Source organism: Rhodnius prolixus, unplaced genomic scaffold (genome assembly GCF_049639745.1).
Source record: "Rhodnius prolixus isolate KJV_2025 unplaced genomic scaffold, Rpr scaffold_10, whole genome shotgun sequence".
In the NCBI taxonomy this organism is placed as follows: Eukaryota; Metazoa; Arthropoda; class Insecta; order Hemiptera; family Reduviidae; genus Rhodnius; species Rhodnius prolixus.
The window spans coordinates 21,353,905-21,380,163 of record NW_027411615.1 but is presented as its reverse complement, the minus strand read 5'-3'; the positions used below and the strand labels follow the sequence as shown (position 1 = coordinate 21,380,163).

The 26,259-nt window shown below is 34.0% G+C and overlaps 3 protein-coding genes across 11 annotated transcripts in view; 2 read left to right on the top strand and 1 right to left on the bottom strand.

Moving 5' to 3' along the window:
• The window catches only part of LOC141456691 (kinesin-like protein CG14535), a 483,780-nt gene that overhangs the window by 32,185 nt on the left and 425,336 nt on the right, over positions 1 to 26,259 (bottom strand). The window lies entirely within an intron of this gene.
• On the top strand, positions 4,030 to 14,570 carry LOC141456697 (probable cytochrome P450 6a14). Its single transcript, XM_074132899.1, has 5 exons — positions 4,030 to 4,182; positions 7,561 to 8,433; positions 9,080 to 9,301; positions 11,303 to 11,548; positions 14,198 to 14,570. The coding sequence occupies exons 2-5, from the start codon at positions 7,572 to 7,574 to the stop codon at positions 14,371 to 14,373; spliced, it is 1,506 nt and encodes a 501-aa protein (XP_073989000.1). The 5' UTR covers positions 4,030 to 4,182; positions 7,561 to 7,571; the 3' UTR covers positions 14,374 to 14,570.
• Positions 21,447 to 26,259, top strand: part of LOC141456695 (probable cytochrome P450 6a13) — a 428,549-nt gene continuing 423,736 nt past the window's right edge. For 2 of the 4 annotated variants that reach the window (XM_074132896.1, XM_074132895.1), the window contains exons 1-2: positions 21,447 to 21,604; positions 24,108 to 24,992. In XM_074132896.1, coding sequence (XP_073988997.1) covers positions 24,128 to 24,992 — 865 coding nt within the window. In that variant the 5' untranslated portion in view covers positions 21,447 to 21,604; positions 24,108 to 24,127. The remainder of the gene's footprint in view (positions 21,605 to 24,107; positions 24,993 to 26,259) is intronic. The other 2 variants (XM_074132898.1, XM_074132897.1) reach the window with 2 other exon arrangements.

The following is a 26,259-nucleotide window of genomic DNA, read 5'->3' as shown; positions in this document are numbered from 1 at the left end:
AAAAAAAGTTACATTAAACAAAGAACATTTTACGCTACCCCCTGCAAAAATTATGACAAAAAACTTACTGCAACTGTAGGTCATTGTTTTTTTAAAAAAGAATGTTTTCCTGTCGAAACATGGGCTCCCAAATCAACGAGATAATAAAAACTAATAAAACACATTTATTAAGAAATAGGTAATAAGAGCCATCATACTTCAATTCACCAATCTGAAAAACCAGAAAAGATAATGGCATTCGGTAACGCCTAACAAAACAATGAATACATATTTTGTCTAAAATTAAATCCAATCTTTCTATCAGAACTGCAAATTTTCGCTTAATGTTTGGTTAAGCCAAGGTTTGGTTAAACCAGTAATAAAGTAGCAGGAAGAAAATCACAATTCATTGATAAAGTCTGGTAAAAAATGCACAACAAGATCAAACTTTTTGCCAAAAAAGGAATAATGGTAAAACGTATTTGAGAAAACATAAGTGCGGAAACTCATTGGTCTTTCTCTTGCCGTTATTTACGGAACCAAATTTCCATCCAACTTACGATTTTGTACGGAAAAATCGCCAAAAACCTCAAAATGTGTACATAAAGTATCACTTCCGCATACCCGATTTTGAAATTGAACAATTTGTTTTTCTGTATTTTAATTTTTTCTTGTGACTTTTTTGCCTCTGAATTCGAGTCAAATAAGAGGTTAAGTTAATATTCTGCAGGAAACCTCCTTAAAAAAAAGAAACCTGCGGGAAAGTTTTAAAATAAAAGTGATCAGATACTTTTAGTGTGAATACACACAAAAAGAAAAAAAATCTTTGAAGCAATTGGTATAAAAAGCTGAAAAAAAAAATCAAATTCCAGCCGAAACCTTACTGTCTAAACCAGGGGTCCCCAAACTACGGCCTGCGGGCCACATGCGGCCCCCTGAGGACAATTATCCGGCCCCCACCGCACTTCATCTTTCATTGGAGGTCAGGTGAGAGGAGCACAATATGTGGCGGTGCCGCAAAGCGCTGCGTCGCTCATGTGCAGTACTACTTCCGATGACGCGGGCTCCGAAAACATAACAGCAGAAGTAGGAACAAAGGCAAAGCACTAGAACTAAACCGGACATTGGACCATCTCATTAGCCAAAAGCAGGTCCATAGTTCCCACAGAAATACTGGGCAGTTTGTTGATTTAAATTTACTTGTTCTTAATTTGAAATATTCTATTTGTTCCCGTTTTGTTTTGTTTTTTTTTGCTTTAAAATAGTTTGTTTGTTTTATAGTCCGACCCTCCAACGGTCTGAGGGACAGTGAACTGGCTCCCTATGTAAAAAGTTTGGGGATTCCTGGTCTAAACAGTGTTTGAAAGTGCTGTTGATGAGGAAAGAAGATTTAAGTAGTTATTGATTTACAGATACGAAAGGTATATTTTGATTTGATTGAATAATTTTGATTTTATTTGAAAAATATATAAGATTACTAAGAGTTAAATGGCCCGACATTAACGCTAACTTAAGAACAAACGTAAATTACAATAAGTAATTAGAGTAAACTTAGATTTTAACTATTACTATTACGAATTGGCTCAACTGAATGATGAGTAGAGTAACGTCAATAATACTGCGAGATAAGTGAACGAGTAAATGCGAGGACAATTGTTTGGCGTCAATTATTATACTTCGCTAAGTTAGCTATCCTTATATTCATGGACAACTTCTATTGTTCTAAGCCTGCCTGGTTTTAACCCTTTAAACAGTCACTGTTTCCAACTTCTGTGAATTTCCTGTGACACTACAACACCGTCTCACAAACATCACATAGATCATTTTTCGCGTTCGGAGGAACTATAAAAACAAATTAAATAAAATAAATAAATAAAAAGATTCAAACAAAAAAAAGTTGCAAAGAAATCGCAATAAATATAAAACTAACAAATACTTAGTCAAAAATATAAAAAATTAAATTGACTTTAAAAAATATTTTAAAAAGTTTACGTGATATATTATTTAAATTTTATGCGATAAAGTATTTACGTAGGTATTAAAATGAAGTGTAGCCCTAATCCTTTTATATATAAGATTGTTTACTTTCCATTTTGTGAGGAGTATACCATTAGGGCGGTCCTACAACACGCATCACACCCTGTTGCTGCATTATACTAAACTTATCTTCAGAACTGTTCCATAATAGCCTGTTTTTTCTTCATTCAAACGCGTAGTTTTCTTTTTTAAAGTGATGAAATTATTATTTTCTTAAAAAGAGTAAATGAAAAATTTCATATTTAAGCCTACTTAACTTAATTTAAGCACTATAAATCATTAAATGATTTTAACTGAAAATATTTTTGTTGTTAAAATATGCAATACGATTAATTGCTCTACATCAAAGGGTCGCCAAACTTTTTTGATCATGGACCCCTACATAATTTTTTGAAATCTCCATCGACCCCAATAAAAGTAATTTTCAGTTAATTAAAATAAAACTATCTATTAGGCACTGTGTTTGTATTGTATTTATTTTACGATTTTAAACATTTATTAAAATAATTTTTCATTGTGTTTAAATGTTCACTTAATGTTGAAATTTAAATACCTTAATATTTATTAAATTAATAAAGTAATTATAAATAAGTAATTAAAAACTTCTTAATTAATGAGATGGGGTGTGCCTGGTGTTTCTTTGCATGATTCGCTATATTGGGTTCGAAATTGTTTTTACTTCGACCCCCTTGCTCAGATTGACTCCTACTTTTGTTAAATAGACTCCTGGGGGTCTATTTTATAGCCCACTTTGGTGACCTCTGTTCTACATACTCCATAGTTTTTTGTATCCTTTATAGAATTAGTTTCTGTATATTAAATTCTGCATTCAACTTTCAATGCTTAGTTGTATTTCCTAATAACAAAATTCTTGGATATTTGAACGGAAGACAAAGGAATTCCAAGTGTGTAATTCATTAATTACATTCCTAACACTAATGAAGTATTTCATGTGAAACTGAGGCAAGGAAAAGAAAAACAATGGCTTCCTCTTTATAAATTTAAGAAATAAGAAATAAACTAATAAATAAAGGCAAATATTTAATAAGTAAAATGAGAGAATACAATTGCTTAATTTACATATTCCTGTTAATTTAAGGCAGGATTTCTAGGGTAACATAAAAGAGAATTGAATATAGTATAATTAAGGTTTTAGCACAGTGTTGGTTTGTTGTGATGACGTTCAACTAACCTGAAGTTTGTACTAGTGCAGCTAAGAGACTATTTAATATTCTGTCTGATGTTTTGCACAGTTCCATCTCTCTCTAATACTCACTTTCTCCCACTGATGCCTCTACAATGTCTTGGGAGTTCCTCAGTTTTCTCTCTGTTTATCTGTCTCGCTTACCTCATTTAATATTATTAGAGAGAGAAATCCCCACTTTCAACTTTTTAATTGATTACAAGCCATAAACCTGTGCCTTATTATTAAATATGAGTTTTAGTTTGTGCACTAATTGTGTTGATTTCTTTTAAACGAAAGCTTTAAATTATAGTGAACTAAAACATTTGTTTTTACTATAAGTGGCCATTAGAATTCAGTTTCAGATAAACAAATCAATCACAAGAAAATATAATAAAATAAAAGTTCTAAATCATCTGATCCCCTTCAGGACATTCTTAGAACTTTTTTCTTCTTAATGTCTTCCATATTTTACTTCATCTTATTTTTATTATTGACTTAACTTTATAAGTGGCGGTAAGTGAAAGATAAGTCGATGTTTGTTAGCACCAATGTTTGTACACACGTTTAAAATACTAGTTGCATCGTCAATTTGTTTTTAAAAGCCAGTTTAGCAACCTCTAGTGACTTTTTTTTTTAACCCGAAATGTGTTTGTATTCAGACCCACATCGAACTAAGCAGCTCTAATTAAGCTTTAACCAGTGTTAAATAACTCTACTACAAATCCCAACAAACTTCAGTATGTACGATAAATGAAATAAAATAAAAAGAAAACAATTGGAGATTTTATTCTTAGATTTTTTTTGTTTATTTTTATTGCCTACAACAGCTGGCGCTATCTGGTTGTCATTTAAACTTGCTAGACCTTGAATCAACTTGATTTTCACTAAGTAAAACTTGCTAACCAAACAGTGGCTTTCAAAACGCACCGCTGATTGCATCTTAATTTGGTGACAAGTATTAGTTTTTATAAAAAATATCAGTAAGTAAAAAATAGTTTTATTTGTTTAAGAATATTAATTTATGGAGAATATTATTAATTTCTATATTCGTTTAAATACAAATATGCTTTCTTTGTTTATTTTATAAACACGTGCGTAATACTTATTTTGAGATCTATTACGTGTACATAAAGTTCTTTCTTTTTCTCAATCTTTCCTGAATAACAATAATATATTAACTTATTAAAAAAGTAGTTATAGTTAGTATAATGGAGATCTAGGCTCGAGTAATGCTGTCTACCTTAGATTTTCTTTTTCTAGCAGTCTAGCACCATCTCACAGACCCGTGGGCGGTGCAGTGTGGACTGCTACAAGATAATATTGACTGGGGGCCAATAAGTGTACTACAAAATAACTCTTTAAGTGTTGATTCGACATAAAAAATAATGAAAATTGTTAACAGTTTATTTCGATTTTAGTTTTGATTTGCCTGCTAAAATTATAAGATTGGTTGCTCACCTAAATGGAAAAACGTTTCTGTACAAAATGCAATGTGCGCATTATGTTGTAAACTTACACTTACCTAAAATAACGAAGTGCTAAAAAATTAAATCATTCCAGCTTTTATGAAAGTAAAGTTCAGATTAAAATCACAACTTAATTCAATATAAACTAATTCTGGAAATAAGGTATCAATTTTAAACGCTGTCACGCAAAAATAAATTCATTAAAACTAAAATAAAACTTTCAATTTCATTGTGATTTGAATGGATGTACTGTTTTATCTTTTTCTCTGTTAGAGCGTAGGTGCACGGAGGGGACAAAGTGGGTCACTACGTTTTAAACAATAATAAATATAAACATAAAAATAAATTTAAATTTCAAATTTAAACTTCACCAAAAACCAATTTCAATTAGCAAATTTAAAAATATTTTTAGAAAAATTAGGTTGACCGGTTTTTTTCAATTAAAAATTGATTTAATTAAATATTCTTACAGTGTTACCTTAATCAGCAATGGCAAGTGAATCTTTGACAGGTGTTTATCCATTAAAATATTTTCCTATTTTAGGTTTTCTCTTTAAAGTTTTAAGTTGAAAAAAATATCCGTTTTGAGTCAGAAAAAGTTTTTACAAGATTGCAAAAATAACAAAATTGATATATCGCTTTAGGTGCCCACTAGGACCTTTTCATAGGTTTTATATCAGGTGAATTTTTGTTTAGATATAAAATGAAGGAATTAAAAAAAAAAAAAAGTAAAAAAAAGGATTGCATTGTCTACGTAATAATACCACGGGAAAATTCTATGCTTTCAAAAATCAGCCTTGTGTTTTGCAATAATTACATATATTATGGAGCATGGTTTAGTCGAACGATCATTCATTCTAATAAAACCTCTGTTATTTCTTAAATTATGGCAAAGAAAGATTGATAATTTGCCAAATTAATTTCTACATTCCTTTGATTTTAGACAATTTTTTTTTTAATTTATAAATAATTATAATTTGATTAGTTAAAATAAATAAAATAAAATGGAAAAAAACAAACAATTTGTAGAGAAGATCGAATGAAAATGATGCACATTTCAACTTCATTAAAACAACTAATTTAACAATAAATACATTTCTCAATTGCTTCCCTACTACCTTAAATGTTAATTCTTGTTTTGTCGATTTAGTTTTGTTTTGTGCCTCTAACAGTATAAACTGCAGTTACATAGATAATGTTTGCCATAAAGTTTTTTTTTTTTTTTTTTTTTTTTTTTTCTGCCATTCGACGTCGGGCTTCCCAGTACACTAATGCTTTTTTCCTGTAGATATCGTCCGATAAGATAAGACTTCTTATGTCCTCGATAGAAGGACACACGTCAAGGTGATCGGAGGACATGTCTTCTCTTCCACGCAGAGTGCAGGTCGGGTCCACCGCCAACCCAATGCGACATAGGTGGGCCTGCAAATAATCATGTCCCGTGAGCAGTCTGAAGCTGGCCACGCCATCCCTTCTTGTCAGATTAGGTGGAACTCGTCCACCTGGTTCAACCAATACTTGCCATCGTTTTCCATCCGCTTTTGCTTTTTGTCTGCACTTCACTTCTGATCGAAGACAGGCAGCAGTTATCCTTTTAAAAGCGTGCATAGAGATCGGTTGCTCAGGTTGATCCATTTGCGCACCTCTTTTTGCCGTTTCCAAGCAGCCCACAGTGTCCTGGAATCCATTGGAGCGCTATTGTCTTATTGCTTTTATTGGCAGCCTCAATCGCTGCTCTGCATTTCGCTATGACTGCCGACTCTGCATAGCTCGCTCCAGCTATAGCTAGAATCGCAGCTCGCGAGTCAACAAAGACCACAATACGGCTCCAAGGACCCCCACTTCACTTTGTCAAGGGCTAATAGTATTCTGGCAAGCTCGCCATCATAATTAGTGGATACTTTCCCCACAGGTGCTGATATTTGAAAGGCTTCAGAGTATACACCGGCTCCTGCATTATATCTTGCTTCTAGGGCTGAACCGTCTGTGTAGATATGAAACCAATCGGGTGAAGGGTAACGATTAATAATGGTCTCTAGAGCTATTGCCTTTAGCTCCCACTCAGGCATTACTCCTTTTTTAACAGCTCAAGTTAACTGAAGGTTACATTGTACCTGCGCTAATCTTAGGGGGCTTTTTGGGTATATAAATGCCTCTCGGTTTGTGCAATCTAGCTGCAGGCGCTCCATTACTTCTTTAACGTTAGTTAAAAAAGTCTTTTGGCTCTTCAGTCTTGGTGTTGGTGTCTGATATTGAGACCAATAATCAGTGGGAGACCTTCGTACGCGCTCGTACAGGCTCAGGCACGCCATATCTCTTCTACTACTCAGGGGCTCAATCTTAGCTTGTAACTGCATGTTTGCCATAAAGTAGAACTATTACTCATTAATTGCATATGAATACAGAGATATTCTGCTGGGGAACCACGGTTTATAATTTGAAATTTAGTAGGCAACCACGAATTACATGATCGTTTTAATTCAAATTGATTTGTATTTAATAAAAATAAATTTTGAAGGTAGTGGTTTTTTTAGTACATCTGGTGGTATGGTTGCTGCTGCGCTCTTGTGATTAATTCTCAAACTTCTAATTCCTTCTATAGTTTTTCGCTGCAAATTTACTTCTCCAACATTCTACCAAGTCTAAACTGTCGGCCTAATTCACAGTTAACTTCATTTGCTTCATAGTTAAACTACATTGCATAAAGTATTAATCATTCAGTTATTTTTCGGCAGTCTAGTAGTTGAAAACTTTCAAAACATGGTCGATCTGTTGTAAGAATAATTTATAATAAAATAGATATTAGATAGAATAGATGTTATCCCGTTTCTTACCACAAATTACGGGTAAGAGAAATTTATGTTTATTCCAGATTTTTTTTCCCTGTTGCAGGACATTAAAAAATGTGGTTCACAATCAGCTTGCTGGGCATCGTAACTTTCTTATTCTGGTACTTCTCAGCACCATTCTACTGGAGAAAACGAAACGTACCATATTTAAAACCATTTCCAATTTTTGGAAATTTCTTTTCAATGTTCACAAAAGGATTAATAGATTTCAATGCATCATTATATACAAATTTTCCTGGTAAACCATTCTATGGTTTACACTTCTATACTCGGCCAGCACTTTTTGTCAAAGATCCAGAACTTATACAGAAAATTTTAATAACAGATTTTGAATATTTTACATCACACGGTATGTATAGTAACCAAGATCGTGATCCAGCTGGAGGTAATCTGTTCCATATATATGGACAAGAATGGAAGGAGATGAGAGGGAAATTAAGCCAATATTTTACACCTGGCAAAGTGAAGGCGATGTTAACTTATGTTGATAAAAGTTTACAAAAAGCAATGGAACATATTGATAACAATATTGCAGCTAATGAACCTGTTGAAATGAAATATGTCTTAATGAACATAACAACAGATGTGATTACACAGGCTATATTTGGCGTTGAAACTGATACATTCAAAAATAAGGATTCTATATTTAGTGAAGTTGCTGAGCAAATGTTTAAAGTAAAGTTAACTTCTAGAACCTTTGTCAGCATTATATCACCTAAATTATATGATTTATTAAAATTATGTGTTCTGGATGATAAAAGTAATGCTACAGTCGTGGATATTGTTAGACAAACTGTGGAATATAGGAGAAAAGAAAATGTACAAATGCAAGATTATCTGCAGGGCATGATGGAACTCATGGACAACTATACTGATTCAGGGCAAAAATACTTTCCAGATCGTACTCGAGTACCGCGTGAGTATAATTATAAATTTCTGTAAGTAGTCTATTCACGAGGGTCGCATAAAACAGCCTAAATATAACAACTCTTTTCATTTTTAAATGTTAGCTGAAAAAAAAAATACTTTATTAAAAAAACCAAAAGATTTGGTTCATTAAAATATTTTATGAAATAGATGGCGTAATTTTAACAGAATTATGTTATTTACCCTCGCATACAGTTGGGTTACACACCAGTTATTGTTTAGTAATACCAATACAACGTGACAAAGTAGAAATAATGGTTCGATTTGAAATGAAACTTCTAAGGTTAACCTTTTTTTGGCTTTCTAAGGGTAAAATTAAATATAAGACATAGTGTCATTCTAGAAAGTTTAAGAGTGATTTCCATGTAAAGATGCTCGAACCAACTATGTCCGTTTTCAGCAATATATAAAAATTTTTTTCTTTTCTAACATCTTATCCTAGAATTTTTACTTTAGTTACTTTTTTCTGGAATCATATTCGTATTGATTGTAAACTGTTTGTTGCTTACATGGTCACCAGCTTGTAGAAGACTACTGCGCAGTTTTCGTTTACACAGATTAAATATCGAACAAAAAATAAACTTATAACATTAGTATTGAGAATTATTATAATTTTTCAACTTATTATTTTACAGGATACGATCTGAAGACATTAGTATGCCAAGCAATACTACTATTTGCTGCCGGAATTGAAACCTCTGCATTAACAATGACATTCTTCTTTTATGAAATGGCAACACATCCCGAATTGCAACAGAAATGCAGGGAAGAGGTTAATAAAATAACAAAAGAGACAGGACAAGATATTAATGTTAGTGATTTGTCAAAACTAGTTTACCTTGGAGCTGCATTGCAAGGTAATTTTTAGTTTTCTTATAATCAGCAAAATTCCTTTCTATTTTCAAAATTTCTATTATAATTGCGGGGAATATTGATAAATATAGTTTTCACTGTAAATTTGTGCAAATTTAATTTAATTTGCACTGTGAATTGTAAGTCGTGCGTTAAAATTTATTTATAAATAATATTTACCAGAAAATTACTTTATGAGTATCAAAGCACAAACTACACTGCTCCACAAAAAAAGTGGCGCACTTTAAAAATGCGTTATTTTTTTTTCTCTGTAACTTTTTTGTTCTACATTTTATTTTAGTTAGCAAATATAAGAAGTATAAAGTTACGGGAGGGCTAAAATAAAATAAAAAATGATCTAAAAGAAATGAATACCTTTAATTTAACAAAAAAGTACTTCTCGGCAAAAAATGAGTTTAGAAAAAAATGTATTTCTTCCGATTAAAAAAGAGAAAAAGAATTTTAGTGACGTGTATTGCTCGCATTACTGCATCCAATCTCCTCGGCATACTCCTTATTAAATTTCTCACGAAATCTTGTGTTAATTCCTCCCATATCTCCACCAGAGCACCTCGCAACTCTTCTAAGCTTCTGGGAGGATTATTTCTCCATTTTAATCGTCTACCCAGCTCATCCCAAAGATGTTCAATTGGATTTAAATCCGGGCTGCGTGCTGGCCACCTCAAAACACGAATGCTAGTGTCCTGTAGATATTGAACAACACAGGCGGCAGTGTGTGGTCGGGCATTATCACGCATAAAAATAAAATTCTTCCCAATAAATGGTGCATAGGGTATCACATATTGCTGCAAAATTTCCCTCACATACAAATCTGCATTCAAGATTGCCCTGTTGAACACGTGGAGCTCAGTCTTAGCCTCCATAGAAATCCCAGCCATCACCAGCACTGAACCACCTCCGAATGGTAGTCTACCAGAAATATTGCACGGAGCGTAGCGCTCCCCAGGCCTTCGGTAAACTGGGTAAACCAATCAGGTGCATAGAGAGCAAAACGGGACTCGTCTGAAGTGAGAACGTTTCTCCAATCGTTCTCAGACCTGTTGCGGTGTTCTCTAGCGAACTCTAGACGGGCTCTCCGATGGTCTACGGTGAGCAATGGTCCCGTGGCTTGCTTCCTAGAGCGTAAATTCATTTCAGCAAACCTTCTTCATACGGTTTCGGCACTGACTGAAACTCCACGAACAGTAAGCAGTGTTTGAGCTGTTTCAGAAGCAGTTGATGTACGATTTCTAAGAGTGTGAATTCTGATAAATCGGTCATCAAGTGCTTCTGTGGCTCTTGGTCGACCCGAACCTTGTCTGCGAGTGCAGAGGCCTGTCTCCTGGTAACAATGGATGGCTCTACGGACGGTGGTCTCAGGCAACCCTAACGTTCGAGCTGCGTACCGCTGACTCCGTCCATCCTCAACTAATGCAATAATACGGGCCACTTGCTCTGCTGTAATTCAGAGTTTGCAATGCTTTCAGCTTGAAAAAAGTCGAAACGCAACTGTAGAGGTCAATAAATTTATTTGCTGTTGAGGTAAAGTTCACGTTGTTGTTTACACAAAAAGACTGAAGGGGATTAAACGAGGAATTGCTTCTCTATTTACGTGAAACTTTGGGCCTTGATTCGATTAATTGTTCCCTGATAGTTTATGAAAATAATTAAAACTAATAATCTTTGCCCAAAATGTGATAAAACAAAAAATAAACGCTTTTTTCAAAGTGCACCACTTTTTTTGTGGAGCAGTTTATTTTAGTTTAACAAAATCAGCGTATCTTATTTTTATTGGTTAACCATACGAAACGAATTAGGTGATTCTTGAATTCATAAATTTCTTTAAAAGAGAATCACCAATAGAAATGCTCGCTAACCAGTCTAGGACCTCGACTGAAGGTACCTCAAAGTCTCCATTTAGTTCCTTCTAGTTAAGGCCATTCATAACTCTTATGCCCCTTAATGTTATCATCAATAATCAAATTTTGGTTTTCTTTCAATTGCAGAGACACTAAGGATGCATTCACCATTGAGCATCATTAACAGGGAATGTACTAAAAACTATAAAATACCTGGCAGTGATCTGGAGATAGAAAAAGGAACTTTTGTTTTTATGTCAGCTGTTGGAATCCATATGGATCCAAAGTATTATCCAGAACCAAATGTTTTCAGACCAGAAAGATTTATGAATGGAAGTAAAATTAAAAATGGAACATTTTTACCATTTGGCATTGGTCCGAGAACTTGTCTTGGTAAGAGCATTATTTAGTTATTTTTTTAATTCTTAGTATTGACTTGAAAATACAATTGTAAAATTTTATTATTTATAGTCACGATTTCATCTTCTAAATTCTTGCTCAAAAATTATTTTCTTCAAATTGAAGATAGTCTCTTCGGAGACCGGTAATGACTGAAAGAAATAATGCCAAAAGTTTAGCTAGGAAGAAAAATCATAATTCATTTATAGTGGCCTGTAAATAAGACCTGGAAAAATTAAAAAATAAATAAGGAAGTCAGGGAATCAGACAAAAATATTGAAGTACATCACATTTAGGTCCAAAAAAGGCTTCAAAAGTCTCCTTAATTGTGACTATGTCCTAATTGCTAATCACATTGGATCTGGTGTAAGAAAAGATATTAAAACTGTTTCTGTTGATCGTCAGTAACTGCACAAAAAAAAGCGTAACGTTGAAAAACACCCAACTTGGACAATATTTTTTCTCTTTTCCTTTAGAAGAACAAATTCCCAAATTTTCTTTATATTATAGTAAATATCCTCTTTTATAAGTGTAATTTTTTCGTAATAGCATAGATTAATTAGTTTTCGAGGAAAACGATTCCAAAAATGGGCAAAAACAACAGTTTCAAAAATTGGTCTAGTTCTTCTTCTTCTTCTTGTGGGTGTTGTTGTTACCTTTTTTTGTAAACAACATAGCGCCTGAACGCGCGAACCGATTTTCATGACAATGCCCAAATCAGATTTATGTCTTAAACAAGGCCCATCCGAAGTAAATGAAAATCTACTAGAAATAAAAAATATAAACTACTACAAAATGGTTATTTTCAAGGAAAACCAAAAAAGAACCTCCAGCATTTTTTGTTATTATTTTCTACACTTTTTTAAATTTAAGAAATAATTTTGTTTCAACTACGCCTTCTCCAAGAAGTAGAGAGTTATTCCAATATTTACTTAATAAATAAGCGTTCAATTACAAATAGTATCCATCTTCCAAATACATTGTGATCAGCTAGTAGTAAAATGTATTACAAGTAACGAAGAGTTAAAAAACGACTCATCTACAGTACTAAGACTGTACAACGATTAAATTCAACAAAAAATCTATTTAAGGAGGTCGATAAATTCACTATATAATAAATTGGTCAATGATATTTCTCAATTCTTGAATAAAGTTTAGAAAAAGTCATTAAATAGATAAATAAAAAGTGTAATGATGCTTCGTAAAGTAGTAATAAATATCAGAGACAATTAAGTAAGAAACAATTAAGTAAGATTTTTTTTTTCAAGTCAGGAAAAAATTATAACAAGTATTAATTTTATTTGAAAATATGTATTGCTGCTATTAAGGGTTATGATGCTTACGACCAACTGACTAGGAATGGAGGCTGACCCATTCATAGGTCTAGAGAACTTGCCCAATAGGTAAGCGTTTCGTGGGTGACTTCTGAGAGATGGCGACTGACCCTGGAAGTCAATATCAGAGGTTAATCATGGCAAGAGGATTATTGCCAAAACTACGTAGAACTAGAGAGTGAGGAGACTTTGCAAACTAATAAGGGAATAGATTAGTCTGGACCAGATTAGACCAACTTCTTACATGTTCAAGTAGCATCTTCATTGGGTGATTAATCAAAGTGTAGCTAGCTCTCGGGTAGTTCATGTCCGGAGAAGGAACCGAGAAGGCCACTCATATTTTGTTTGATTGAGCTACAATCGCTATTTCGTGAAATCGGATTTATGGTACTTTGAGAACAAAGCTGACATCGCAAAAACGGCTAGTGTTATTATTATTTGGTTTTATTTTCTATATACAAACTGAAATTACAACTTTTTACAAAGAAAGATAAATTATAAAGACTGGCTGCAGGGTCAAAGACCGTCAGAAGAGTCATATTATTAAACTATAAGTGGAAAACCTTTAAAACTTCGGATGGGTGAAATATGAGAATAAGATCCAGACATAAATTTTGGGAATTGCAGTGAATAACAGGTAAACAGTGAGAAGGTTTAATTATCCGCTTTCGTGACAGTGCACGACAAACAGGGAATAATGGCTTGGGTCATCAAGCAAAGATGTACCATTGCTAATTGTTTAATTACCGCTTTTATTCTTCACTTTAATATGATAAATTTGTACTAATGTTTACTAAATGCCTATCACCAATACTCCTTGTGGTTGTCTAGCCTCCTGGACAAGCTGTATTGATTTAGTCATTTGGGAGAGAAAGATATTAAGAAGATTTTTAGAAAGTTCAGGATGCAAGATCAGGAAAAATAAAGAAATCAAAGAATATTCAGAATCATGACATACTAGTGGCCGGTAAATAGAAATGCTGGGGGCAAATGCATAGAATTGATAAAAAGGCTCAAGGTAACTCTAAAGGGACAACTATAGAACCTCCAAGCTAAAAAATTTGCTAGATATGGCATTCAGTTATTCGTTAAAAGAAACAGAAATGGACTCTTCACAAGATAGTTCCCCTGTTGTTTTGAACATAAATGTACATATTGGGTTGGATATGGTTGGTCAATTAGTAGGTGAGATCTTACTACATCTATTATATCCCAATCTTATAGTCTTTACGCTAAGACATTCTCTAATAGAAATCAGAACTAGATTTAGAAATATTCCACTGTAACTAAAAATAATAATCTTTTACAGGTATGAGTCTAGCTTATGGAGAAATGAAAATGGTCACTGCAAAATTTTTACAAAATTATGAATTCACTGTATGCTCCAAAACTGATGTTCCAATTAAACCTGGGAAATATAATTTTCTGAAAACACCAGCCAATGGGATGTGGTTAAAGGTTCGTCCATTAAAAAATGTGAATTAAATTAGCATCGAAATTTTACTTAATTCAAACCGCATTTACAATGATGTATTCTAAAAAGAAATGCTTCATTTTTTTTTTGCCGAAGAAATGTTTTAAGATAGGTAAGTGCTTTTTTAATGCTTAACAAATTAATGCTCAATGTTAGGAGGAATTTTGTGAATTAAATGTTTTGATCATAAATAAAACATTGAAAATGATTGCTTTTTATTTCTAAGTCTTTCTTAGTGACTCCCAAGCAGCGTTAATAGCCGTAACGAAAGCTCAGAGTGGAGTTTCCGCTGATGTAAGAGCGTGCCAGGAAATGATTGAAAAGATACTTATAAAAGGGAAGCACCTGGCTTTCCAGTGGATTCCGGCACATTGTGGATTACCAGAGAACGAGCAGGCCGATAACCTTGCGAAACAGGGAAGCCAATGTGATCAGCCTGACCACGCAAGGTGTTACGCATCGGCTAAAAGAGTTATAGGTAACCACATAATGGGGAAATTACACGAGGAATACAGGAGCACGGCCGCTGGAAAGCAGTGGGCAACACTGCTAGAAAAGAAGATACCTGGCGGCCTCCCAAGAAAAGAGTCTGTCGTGCTCTTCCGAGGAATTACAGATCACGACTATCTATAAGCACACCTCCGCAAAATAGGTATTAGGGACTCGCCGATTTGCCCATTGTGCAATGACGGCGTAATGATTTTTAAGCATTTGAACGAGTGCCCGGCACTATAGGGCATGACTACTGTGTATGAGATATTGGGCTGCCAGACAGAAAATGGCTTAACGCCTTTGTCGCGGGATAAGAAAAAAAAAAAAAATCTAAGATTCGTTTCATAATTCGCATTCAATGATGGTGGTAAATGAGGTGGATAATTCTGACAAACTTTTTGTTTAGGTTCAATAAAATTACGAATTGGATATTTTGGCAATAATCTGCTTTGGAATGTCACTCATAAAATTATAAAAGTAATTCACGAATTAAATGAACTTACAATACAAAATAAATTTGTTGACAAACAGAAATATTATATGAATGAATATAATAAATCTCGAATTACGAGGGTCGTTTGAAAAGTCCGTGCAAAGTCAGAGAGATAGCACCACTGGCGCGTATCGAGGTTATGTTTAGTTAGTAGCATCTCTTGGAAGAACACACTCCAAGTTTCAGCCAGATCGGTCTATTTCTTTGTGTTTGGCATTCGTTTGAATCGAGGAAGTCGAGTGATTTTCAAAAAATGGACGAAAAAGAATTTCGTGTGTTGATTAAACACTACTTTATGAAAGGCAAAACGCCTCAGGAGACTAAAGAGAAGCTTGATAAACATTATGGTGACTCAGCACCTTCGATTAGAACAGTTTATAAGTGGTTTCAAAATTTTCGGAGTGACCGTATGGGCACAAGTGACGCTGAACGTTCTGGACGCCCTGTTGAGGTTACTACTCCAGAAATCATTGATAAAATCCATGATATGGTGATGGATGACAGAAGAGTGAAGGTGCGTGAGATTGCTAGTGCTGTGGGCATCTCGAATGAACGGGTACATAATATTTTGCATCAACATTTGGACATGACAAAGCTATCCGCAAGATGGGTGCCGCGATTGCTCACGCTTGACCAAAAAGCGAAATCGTGTGAAGTGTTGCAAGGACGGTTTGCAGCTGTTCCAGAAGAATCCGCAGGACTTTAAGCGTCGTTTCGTCACTGTGGATGAAACATGGATACATCACTACACTCCTGAGACCAAAGAACAATCTACACAATGGGTTACCAAGGGGGAATCTGCGCCAAAAAAAGGCGAAGACCGTTCCTTCGGCCGGAAAGATTATGGCGACAGTCTTTTGGGATTCGCAAGGAATAATCCTCATCGACTATCTGGAAAAGGGTAAAACTATTACAGGTGCATATTATTCATCGTTATTGGACCGTTTGAAAACCGAGCTGCAAGAAAAACGCCCACGATTGGCCCACAAAAAAGTCCTTTTCCATCACGACAATGCAACAGCTCACTAAAAAAGGTTTACCCCAAAAAATTAAGTAGTTTTTATTTTTGCACGGACTTTTCAAACGACCCTCGTTAATCTTCCTCGCATCTACTGTAACATTTTTTTGAATGAGACTTTATGACTGCAATTTAAGGAGGTCATCGTACGTCAGCATTTCTAAATTTTTGCATTGTCATAACCTCGAACATATTAAATTAAATTCCTTTCATACAGAAAATTAGTAATTTTCGGAGTTATTATATTGTTATTAAAATTGGGGAAAAAAATCGCGTTGTATTTGACGTCAGATTTTCTTTTGTCAACTACTAAGTGTTTGAAGTTAATATTTCTTTTTAAGAACAGTATTTATTTTTAGTTGCAAATTAAAAGTAAAGATTTTATTAATTGAAAAATGTTTGCTACATGTCAAAAAAATTATTTAGAATGAAATACACTTTTAATAATACAATTTAAATAATAACAGTAATTATATTGTATCCATATTTCTTTAATTGCGAATGTTATTGCAATAACAATTAAGAGTTATCTGTAACACATGTCTACCTAAAATAACTACGAACAAAATTACGTACAAAATAACTATTTAGAACATTAGATGAAACTTCTTACCATGGTCATATTTTAAAAATATGTATTTCTGCTTTTAAGAAAACTGAAAGCTAGCAATGTTTTGATGCATCAAACTTAATATCAATAACTTGCACTATAATAGTTTCTGCCACATGTTACTGCAGTGTCTGACCTTGTATTTATTGAATACTTAGGTTTTTGGGTTGAACTCCTTTGCTTCCACGTTGCGATAGAAAGACAATTACGTTCCACACTGTCAAACGCTCTTTATACTCGTCCAGGGTTTATTCTCATTCTTTTCTTTTAGTATGATTTCAGGTGGTCTACTGTTGGAAAATTATTTTTACAAAATTAAACCATTCTAACGTTAAAGTTTCCTCCATTATAGACTGCACTCGTGGGAAGGCGTTTAATGAAGGTGATTATGAAGCATGGATTTTTAAGTGCGGGATATCTCTCTTGTTTTAATTGTAAAAATAAAATGTTCCTAGTACTCTTTCGCCCACCGACACCAAATTTGTAAGTGAACGTTAATTTTTGCCTGAAAAAAAGGCAATTCATTTGCTTGTAGTCAGAACTCTGCAGTTAATTAATTTTTAAATAAAATATTGTTTGCGCCGAAAGATTTTTCGTCCAATTGCACTCACCTAGATTCTTTTGTTTCAATTAAATCTAATGTAGAAGTTTGAAAATGAACCCACAGAAATGCCAGACATTTACTCTCCGGCGGGGCTCCTGTCCAACTGTCCTCTGCAACAGAAATCCTCTTCCTTGTACAGATCTGGTGCGCTACCTTGGGCTCTACATAGACAAACGACCCACGTGGAACCCACATACTAGACTTAAAAGACAAGCAATGACAACAATGCGAAACTGCTTTACAGACTACTTGGACGACGCTCTAAATTGCCCATTGAACTCAAACGCTTAATATTCTCGTACAACACTATTCTCAAACCTATGTGGACTTACAGACTAGAGCTGCGCAGTTCAGCCAAACTTACAAACATACGGACAGTACAAACATTTCAGTCAAAACTCCTCCGACAGATAGCTGACGCTCCTTTCTACGGGGACTAATCTCACTCATCACAACGATCTCAACATCCCCTTCATAGACCAACTCGCCAAGATTAAATATCAAAAATTCCATACTGCTCTCTCCACTTGCTCCAGTCCTCTTGTACTGTTTTTCGCCTCCTCTGACAATCCTCCTAACAATTCACCTCGCAGACTGAATCTCCCAGTGGCCCCGCGACTTCCTCGCAGTGTGAAGGCCAAAAGATCATTACATCCTGTTCTTCTGAAGGCCTGGCTCACGTCTAAGAGTGCAACCACTGGGTAGTTTCTCTCCACCTGCTCTTCACGTTCCAATTAATCTTGTACTTCCTGATTTACTTATTGTATATACGCACATACAGATTGTAGATAACTTAATAAATTAAAAAAAAAAATTGACAATAAAATGATCCCTTCTCTTTAATAAATCACTAAAACTATTGAATAATTTTGAAAGACAAATTAAAAGACTAGAAGCAATAATGTACATTTAGTGGCCAAAATTTCCGAGAAACTATTGATATGATCTCATGAGAAGTTCTTCGAAGCAGAGAGATAAGGAAAGTTAGTAGCAGTCTAGTATTTCCCACTAAATCATTGGAACACAGTTACTTTATCTAAAACATGAAACATTTAGAAACAGTTCTAGTAGGAATTCTGTTAATTTTAAGAAATAAAATAAATACAATAAAACCTTTAAACTGATGAAATCGAAGAGATAACGACAGGGAAAACAACTATTTTATTTAATACATATAAAGTATCCACAGATATTTTTTCCTCGTTATCTCGCGTTAAACGAATTTTACGCTAAGTTCTACAATATTATCTTCTTTTCAAGGAGGTTATCGACTTTTAGATATACGAGGTGTGGCTATTAAATAACGAGACTATTGCTGTAAAACATTTTATTTTAAATTTATACATATTTAGTTATTATCACCTTCAATATACACCCCTACCCTATCCCTACAACGCTCCATGCGCATTTACCATTGTTCGAAACAGTGCTGGAAGTATTTTTCTGTGAGCTCCTGCATGACGCGTACCGCTTTTTCTTTCACAGCTTCAACGGACTGAGATAGTGTTCCTTTTAATGCAGATTTGACTTTGGGAAACAGATAAAAGTCATATGGGGCCAGGTCAGGCGAATAAGGCGGATAGCCTAAAACTGGGTTGTTGTACTTGGCTAGAAACGTCTTGACAGGCAATGCAGTGTGAGCCGGCGCGTTGTCTTGATGGAGAGAACCCATGACTTGTTCTTCCACAAATCGGGTCGTTTTTTCCTTACTCTTTTACGGAGTTGAGCAAGCACCTTTACGGTTGTAATGTTGATAAGGGCGACTCGGGCAGTCATCATCTCCGACGTCTTCTCGGCCATCTTGGAAACGCTTGAACCACTCAAAAACACGCGCACGTGATTAACATTCATCGCCATAAACTTCTTTTAATAAAAGATAAGTTTCAGTAGCGGTTTTATCAAGTTTTGATGTGAAATTTCACGACTATTCGTTGCTCTACTACATGTGTAGTATCATGTTTTCGGCAAAACGAAACTAACACCTCTTACACGAACGACGGTTCCGGTCAGACAGATTTCTCTACAAACTCGTGTGACGAATGCAATCGAAAGAGAAGGCTTTACGCTGCACAGCTGTCGGTCGTTAAGATTTGGCGCATGCATAGTTCTTCTGTAGCAGCATCAGTCTCGTTATTTAATAGCCACACCTCGTATGATGGAACAGTACTTATGTTGGCATCTCAAACATTGCAATCATTGTAAAAGCAAAGGTAGTTATGTTCAAATGTTGCTAAGCATACCATCTTTTAGCTAAGCTTCAAATCATCATCTTTCATATTAATGATTTAATGTTTACATTTTGCAAGCACAGTCATAACCTACGATTAATCAATGATTAAGAGAAGAGCCGAATAGATCTTTTGGATAGCAAATAGATTTAGCTGATTAGGTATCTCTACTCATCGAATTGATTTTTTTCTACTTTTACTTCTTTTTTTTGGTGAAAATGATAAAATATGTTGTAAATATTGGAAAACACTATGGACAAAGGCAGTGAGTGTGAGATTTTTCCTCCAACAATTCTCATACTGAAAAAGTCAATCCGCTCTCTTTCTCTTACTGAGACTTTTACTCCTCCATTTCTGTGAATGTCCAAAGATATGAAAATATATAGCAAGTACCTCTGCTTAACTCACGACCCTCGAGAAAACAGTCTTACCAGCTAGAAGCCAAGCAAAACGAAAAATTTGCAATATTTATAAAATGTTCTCATTAGATAGGTTTTTTGACTGGATTTAGCGAGAGCAGAATAATATGTTCAATCATTTCAAGTTCATTGAATTAAAACAAATATTGTAAACCAAAATGCAGCCTACAAGATAAAAGTGCTGACATATAGCTTTCAGAAAATTCTACATCCTAATACTTGGTCAACTTGTTGAAAATGTTGTTAGAGTCACAGTTCTGGATAATATCTTTGATTTAACTCAAATTATGGCAAGCAGGTTATGTAAGTGAAGTCAAAATCTCTTCACAAACCTGGTTATTCTACTTTTCATTTTAAATGAAAGCCCAAAACCAAAAAAAACATGCGAGCTATGACGGACAAAGTCATGAGACTTTGTCAACTTATCTAAAAAAATTTTTTTAGATAAAATTTAAAAATTATATTAACGTAGCAAAGTAAAAAAAAAAAAAGATAAAACGAAAAAAAGTTTATACATTTAACTTAATTGCGGTCGGACGATTTAGTCGTTAAAAAGCAGTTCAGTATCAGGAAATACGTTTGGAGAAGAGGCAGGCAAGGTGAAGAAGCGCCAGATAAGGGAAGGAATTATATTGGAGGGGTTGTTCCGCTATTGCCAATTAATCCTCCCAGATCCCCAGTACGTCTGGTCCAGCCAAAAACATCTCTCTTACTAACGACCCGTAAACTTACCAACTGTCACAGACTGCAAGAAATCCAGTGAAGTTAACCTCTATTGCCAACTATTTACTGTATCTTTCTTTATAACAAAATAAGTGTGAGATTTAGTGTAGTCAAGCTACCTTTCGGAAGATACTCTCACTAGGATACTGGCGGTACAAGTGATTAAGCAGGACTTATCTTGGTTTAACCATATTAAAAGGAATGAAAAGTCTAAATATGGAAACTGTTCTGTCACTTAGTCATGTTTCTGAGTGGGATAGTGTATTCCGGAATATTCGAATACGTATGTTTAGAGACACGGTTCAAAAGCAAGCTAATTTTGAATGGCAATTCAAGATTATTCATGTTGCTATAAAATCTCTTTTCTCTACAGTTATGCAGATTGAACCTTACAATTACATTTTGCTTGTTGATAAAGGAAATTAGTACGTTCAAAAAGTTAAATGCTCTTATTAATACAATTCTTCGAATTCAACAAAGCAAAAAGGAAAACAAGAACTACAGGATGTCCTAGAAGAGCTAGGAGGGGATAACATGTAACACTGTTTTTTCGTTAAACAGAACATTTCTTTTATGTCCCTGATCGAATAGACTGCATCGGTGGGTTGTTTTCTTTTCTATTTGAGGCAACATCGAGAAAATTGGCAAATAAAAGGTAATTAACAATTTTAATTATTTAATTATATTCATATTAAATTCTAGTACAAAAAAAGGCCAATATTTCGGCCAATTAAGCTGTAATTAAGGTGCTTTACTTTTTATGGGAGTATTTTTCACTTCTTTTGAGAACTTAAAGTGAATTTTCCCGCTTCTTTTTCTTTTTTTATTTCTATATTTTGGAAGTTACGACATTAATTACAGACAAGTAAATCCTGAAGTTCCTCCTTCAGTTTTCTAAAATGATTTTCCCGTAGGTTTTACACGTTGCAGTTTTAACAGTACGCCCAATTTTCTTTAACCTGGTCCTATTTATCGTATTCAAGAATTTGGTTTACACGCCAAATGGCCTGTAATGATCAGAAGTTTCAAGAATTTCATAAAATGTTTCGTTTAATAGTAGCTGGATATACGAGGGTCGTTTGAAAAGTCCGTGCAAAAATAAAAACTACTTAATTTTTTGGGGTAAACCTTTTTTATTTTTCAACATAGTCTCCTTTTAGGCTTATACACTTCGTCCAACGCTGCTCTAGTTTGTTGATCCCTTCCGAATAATAGGATTTGTCCAAGTCTGAAAAATAGCCATTCGTTTCTGCAATCTCCTCCTCGTTTGAATAAAATCTTTTTCCCGCCAGCCATTTCTTCATATTCGGGAACAAATAGTAGTCCGAGGGAGCCAAGTCTGGAGAATAGGGGGGATGTGAAACGAGTTGGAACCCTATTTCCATTAATTTTGCGACCACAACTGCTGAGGTGTGAGCTGGTGCGTTGTCGTGATGGAAAAGGACTTTTTTGTGGGCCAATCGTGGGCGTTTTTCTTGCAGCTCGGTTTTCAAACGGTCCAATAACGATGAATAATATGCACCTGTAATAGTTTTACCCTTTTCCAGATAGTCGATGAGGATTATTCCTTGTGAATCCCAAAAGTCAGTCGCCACAATCTTCCCGGCCGAAGGAACAGTCTTCGCCTTTTTTGGCGCAGATTCCCCCTTGGTAACCCATTGTTTAGATTGTTCTTTGGTCTCAGGAGTGTAGTGATGTATCCATGTTTCACCCACAGTGACGAAACGACGCTTAAAGTCCTGAGGATTCTTCTGGAACAGCTGCAAACCGTCCTTGCAACACTTCACACGATTTCGTTTTTGGTCAAGCGTGAGCAATCGCGGCACCCATCTTACGGATAGCTTTGTCATGCCCAAATGTTCATGCAAAATATTATGTACCCGTTCATTCGAGATGCCCACAGCACCTTCACTCTTCTGTCATCCATCACCATATCATGGATTTTATCAATGATTTCTGGAGTAGTAACCTCAACAGGGCGTCCAGAACGTTCAGCGTCACTTGTGCCCATATGGCCACTCCGAAAATTTTGAAACCACTTATAAACTGTTCTAATCGAAGGTGCAGAGTCACCATAATGTTTATCAAGCTTCTCTTTAGTCTCCTGAGGCATTTTGCCTTTCATAAAGTAGTGTTTAATCAACACACGAAATTCTTTTTCGTCCATTTTTTGAAAATCACTCGACTTCCTCGATTCAAACGTATGCCAAACACAAAGAAATAGACCGATCTGGCTGAAACTTGGTGTGTGTTCTTCCAAGAGATGCTACTAACTAAACATAACCTCGATACGCGCCAGTAGTGCTATCTCTCTGACTTTGCACGGACTTTTCAAACGACCCTTGTAATTGCAAAAAAAATAATTAAAAGACGGCCCTTCTGCTCAAATAAACAGTTCTCTAATTAATTGGAAAATTTTCATTAAAAAAAATTAAAAAACAAAAACACTTCAGGCTGAATATTATTTGGCCAAAACGAATTAATTATGTAACCATCTGTTAACTTGACTTGATTTTTTTAATTTTTTTGTATTTTTTGGAGTTTGTTTGAGGCCAATGTTCCACTCTAATGGACCTAATTGAATCTTTAAAGTTAAAACATTAAAATAGAAAACTTATTTAGGACATTAAAACTTCATTTTAGATTGATTGAACATTTATTCTTCTATTTTGTTAAAAGAAAAGAGTCTGCACAATCTTTTCAATACACAAAATTTAGTCTAGTTACGAATAGTTAATGGATAAGTAGGATGATTAATTTTATTTTTAAATAAAACAAAAAAATAACAGAGGAATAAAAGATATGGAGTACAGTAGAAGGAGATAAAAATTATTTAAACAGCCAGTTACAGAGTAGTTTAAATTTGACTTTATCTCACTGAGTCCTTAACTTTTAAGCGTTGTCATTTCTTTTTTTTAGAAAATAAATTTACAATAAAAGTATCAATAAATCAATACCTTGATCGTTGCAGAGAAAGCAAACAAACATAGAGATTTTGTTTATTGCAATACTACTAAGATTTTATGGATTTTCATTCAAAAGAATTTTTTGTTTTGTTTTTCAACTTAACACGTTGCCATTTACGGTTCATTAGATAAACAATGTCCTCTCATATTTTTCAAAGAGTTGATGATAACTTCATGTACCTTTTATTGCAGGTGAACAGAACATAAACAAAATGTTACTAATCCTTACAACATTATTAGCAACGTGTTGCATCCTACTGTGGTCTCTTTCATCGCCTTTCTATTGGAAACGTAAAGGTATACCTTATCTACTTCCACTACCGCTATTCGGCAGCCATCTACCATCATTCTTAATGTCCTTTCAAGATTTCTATCAAAAATTATATAATCATTATCCTAATGAGAGATATTTTGGTCTACATTTTTTTATAAGACCAGCATTACTAATTAAAGATAAAATATTGATTAAAGATATATTCATTAAAGACTTTGAATATTTCACATCGAACGGAATGTATACAAATATAAATCACGATCCATTTGGAGAGAATGTATTATTTTTACATGGTCAAGCATGGAAAGAAATACGACTAAAATTAAGTAATCACTTTACACCATCCAAATTACGATTGATGAATGATTATGTGGAAAATATAATGAAAAAAGTTAATAGTTTTATACAAAAATCGATAAATGAAAATGAACCAATAGAAATAACCAAAATGAACGAGAAAATCGCTACTGATGTAATTGTTCAAGCAGTGCTTGGTATTGAAACAGATAGTTTTGAACAGAATTCACATTTCAGCACACTTGGTTCAAAAATGTTTAGTTCAAAAACCAATATGAGGTTATTAGTTAGTTTAGTAGCTCCAAAATTAAATGATTTGTTTAAAATAAATATTTTTGAAAAAAGTGTAACAGAATTTTTAAAAAATTTGATGAAAGATGTGATTAAATACAGAAAGGAACATCAAATTAACAAACAAGACTTTCTTGATGCCATGATGAACGTTATGAAGACTTCGGAAAACATCAAAGAAGATAAATATTTTCCAGATAAAACTAAAGTACCAGGTGAGTAATAACTTCTGTTTGAAGCAGTTACCTCTTACAGGCGTATTATTTAATGTGGCATTGTTAAGTACAATTTTATAACTAGAATTTTTCAATGGGGTTTAATTATTTTCTATAGAAGGGACAATAAAGTGAAAATTTGGCCAGAGGATCTCTTTGGATATCGCTCAAAAATAGAGAAAAGTAAGTTTTTAATATATCTAGACGTCGAAAGTCCTGTCTAGAATCGCATATTTCTTAAGCTACATTTGTTTCCATCTAATAACTCTTCTTAGTTTGTTTTCCTTCAGTATTAGATGAAGAAAACTAAAATTATCATATCAAAAAATATATTTTTAAGGCAGGTTGATTTTATAAATTTATTGCTTCTTTCTCTTTGCCCTTGTAAGTAAGTATTTCTGGAAAAAGTCGTAGTAATTCCATGAGTGCTCATAGTTATATTACGAAGTTAATAAGTAATTGCAAATCAATTCAGTAAAAACAAATGTAATTGAAAAAATAAAACGCGAGTTATATTTTATATACTTGGCTCAAGATACGAATATAAGATGATTTATATATTCTTTCGCACAATTGAAAACCTGATCTTCCTTCTACTAATTTTAAAACTTCTTTGATATTTTGCAACTTATTACAATAATGCTACTGCAATAGGTGCACTGTCGTTTTTTGATACTCTGCTCAAAAATACTTTTTTAAATTGTGGTTAGGTTACAAAAAAATAGTATATTGTGTGTTTTTTAATTACATTTAAGTTCCTGTATTTTAATTACATTTAAGTTCCTAAATAGTACTTGTAGTGTGAGAGATAGAAATCGCGGACGATGATTTTGATGTAGTTGGATGATGGTTTTTGCAGATAGTACTTGCAGATAGTACTCAGTAGTTGAAGTTTTAATTAGTTTGCCAACTTGTTTTTAATTTTCTTAAACAATCATGGGATGAAATCTAGTTCATGTATTCGTTATAATTAGACTTATTGTGAATTGTATTTAGTATACTCAGTAGTTGAAGTTTTAAAATATTCCTCATTTTAATCATGACTGCTTGCTTAGTTTTGAAGGGTATCATTTGGCCCCAGTTATTTGACGGAAATTGAAAATTTAAAAGTACATACGCTGAACGCTTAGGTAAAATACATATGTGTTATAGAACTCATTTTCAGTCTGCAAAAGACAGCTGCACCTGTTTCACAATTCACAATAATATGAATAACATATGGTTTGAAGAATGATGTAGATAGGCTGAATAAACAGTAAACGCTTTA

Coding starts and splice junctions, on each gene's coding strand:
- LOC141456697 (XM_074132899.1), top strand. CDS start 7,572: ATGTGGTTCACAATCAGCTTGCTGGGCATCGTAACTTTCTTATTCTGG. Junction 9,302..11,302: donor CCTTGGAGCTGCATTGCAAG/GTAATTTTTAGT, acceptor TTTCAATTGCAG/AGACACTAAGGATGCATTCA. Junction 11,549..14,197: donor TGGTCCGAGAACTTGTCTTG/GTAAGAGCATTA, acceptor AATCTTTTACAG/GTATGAGTCTAGCTTATGGA.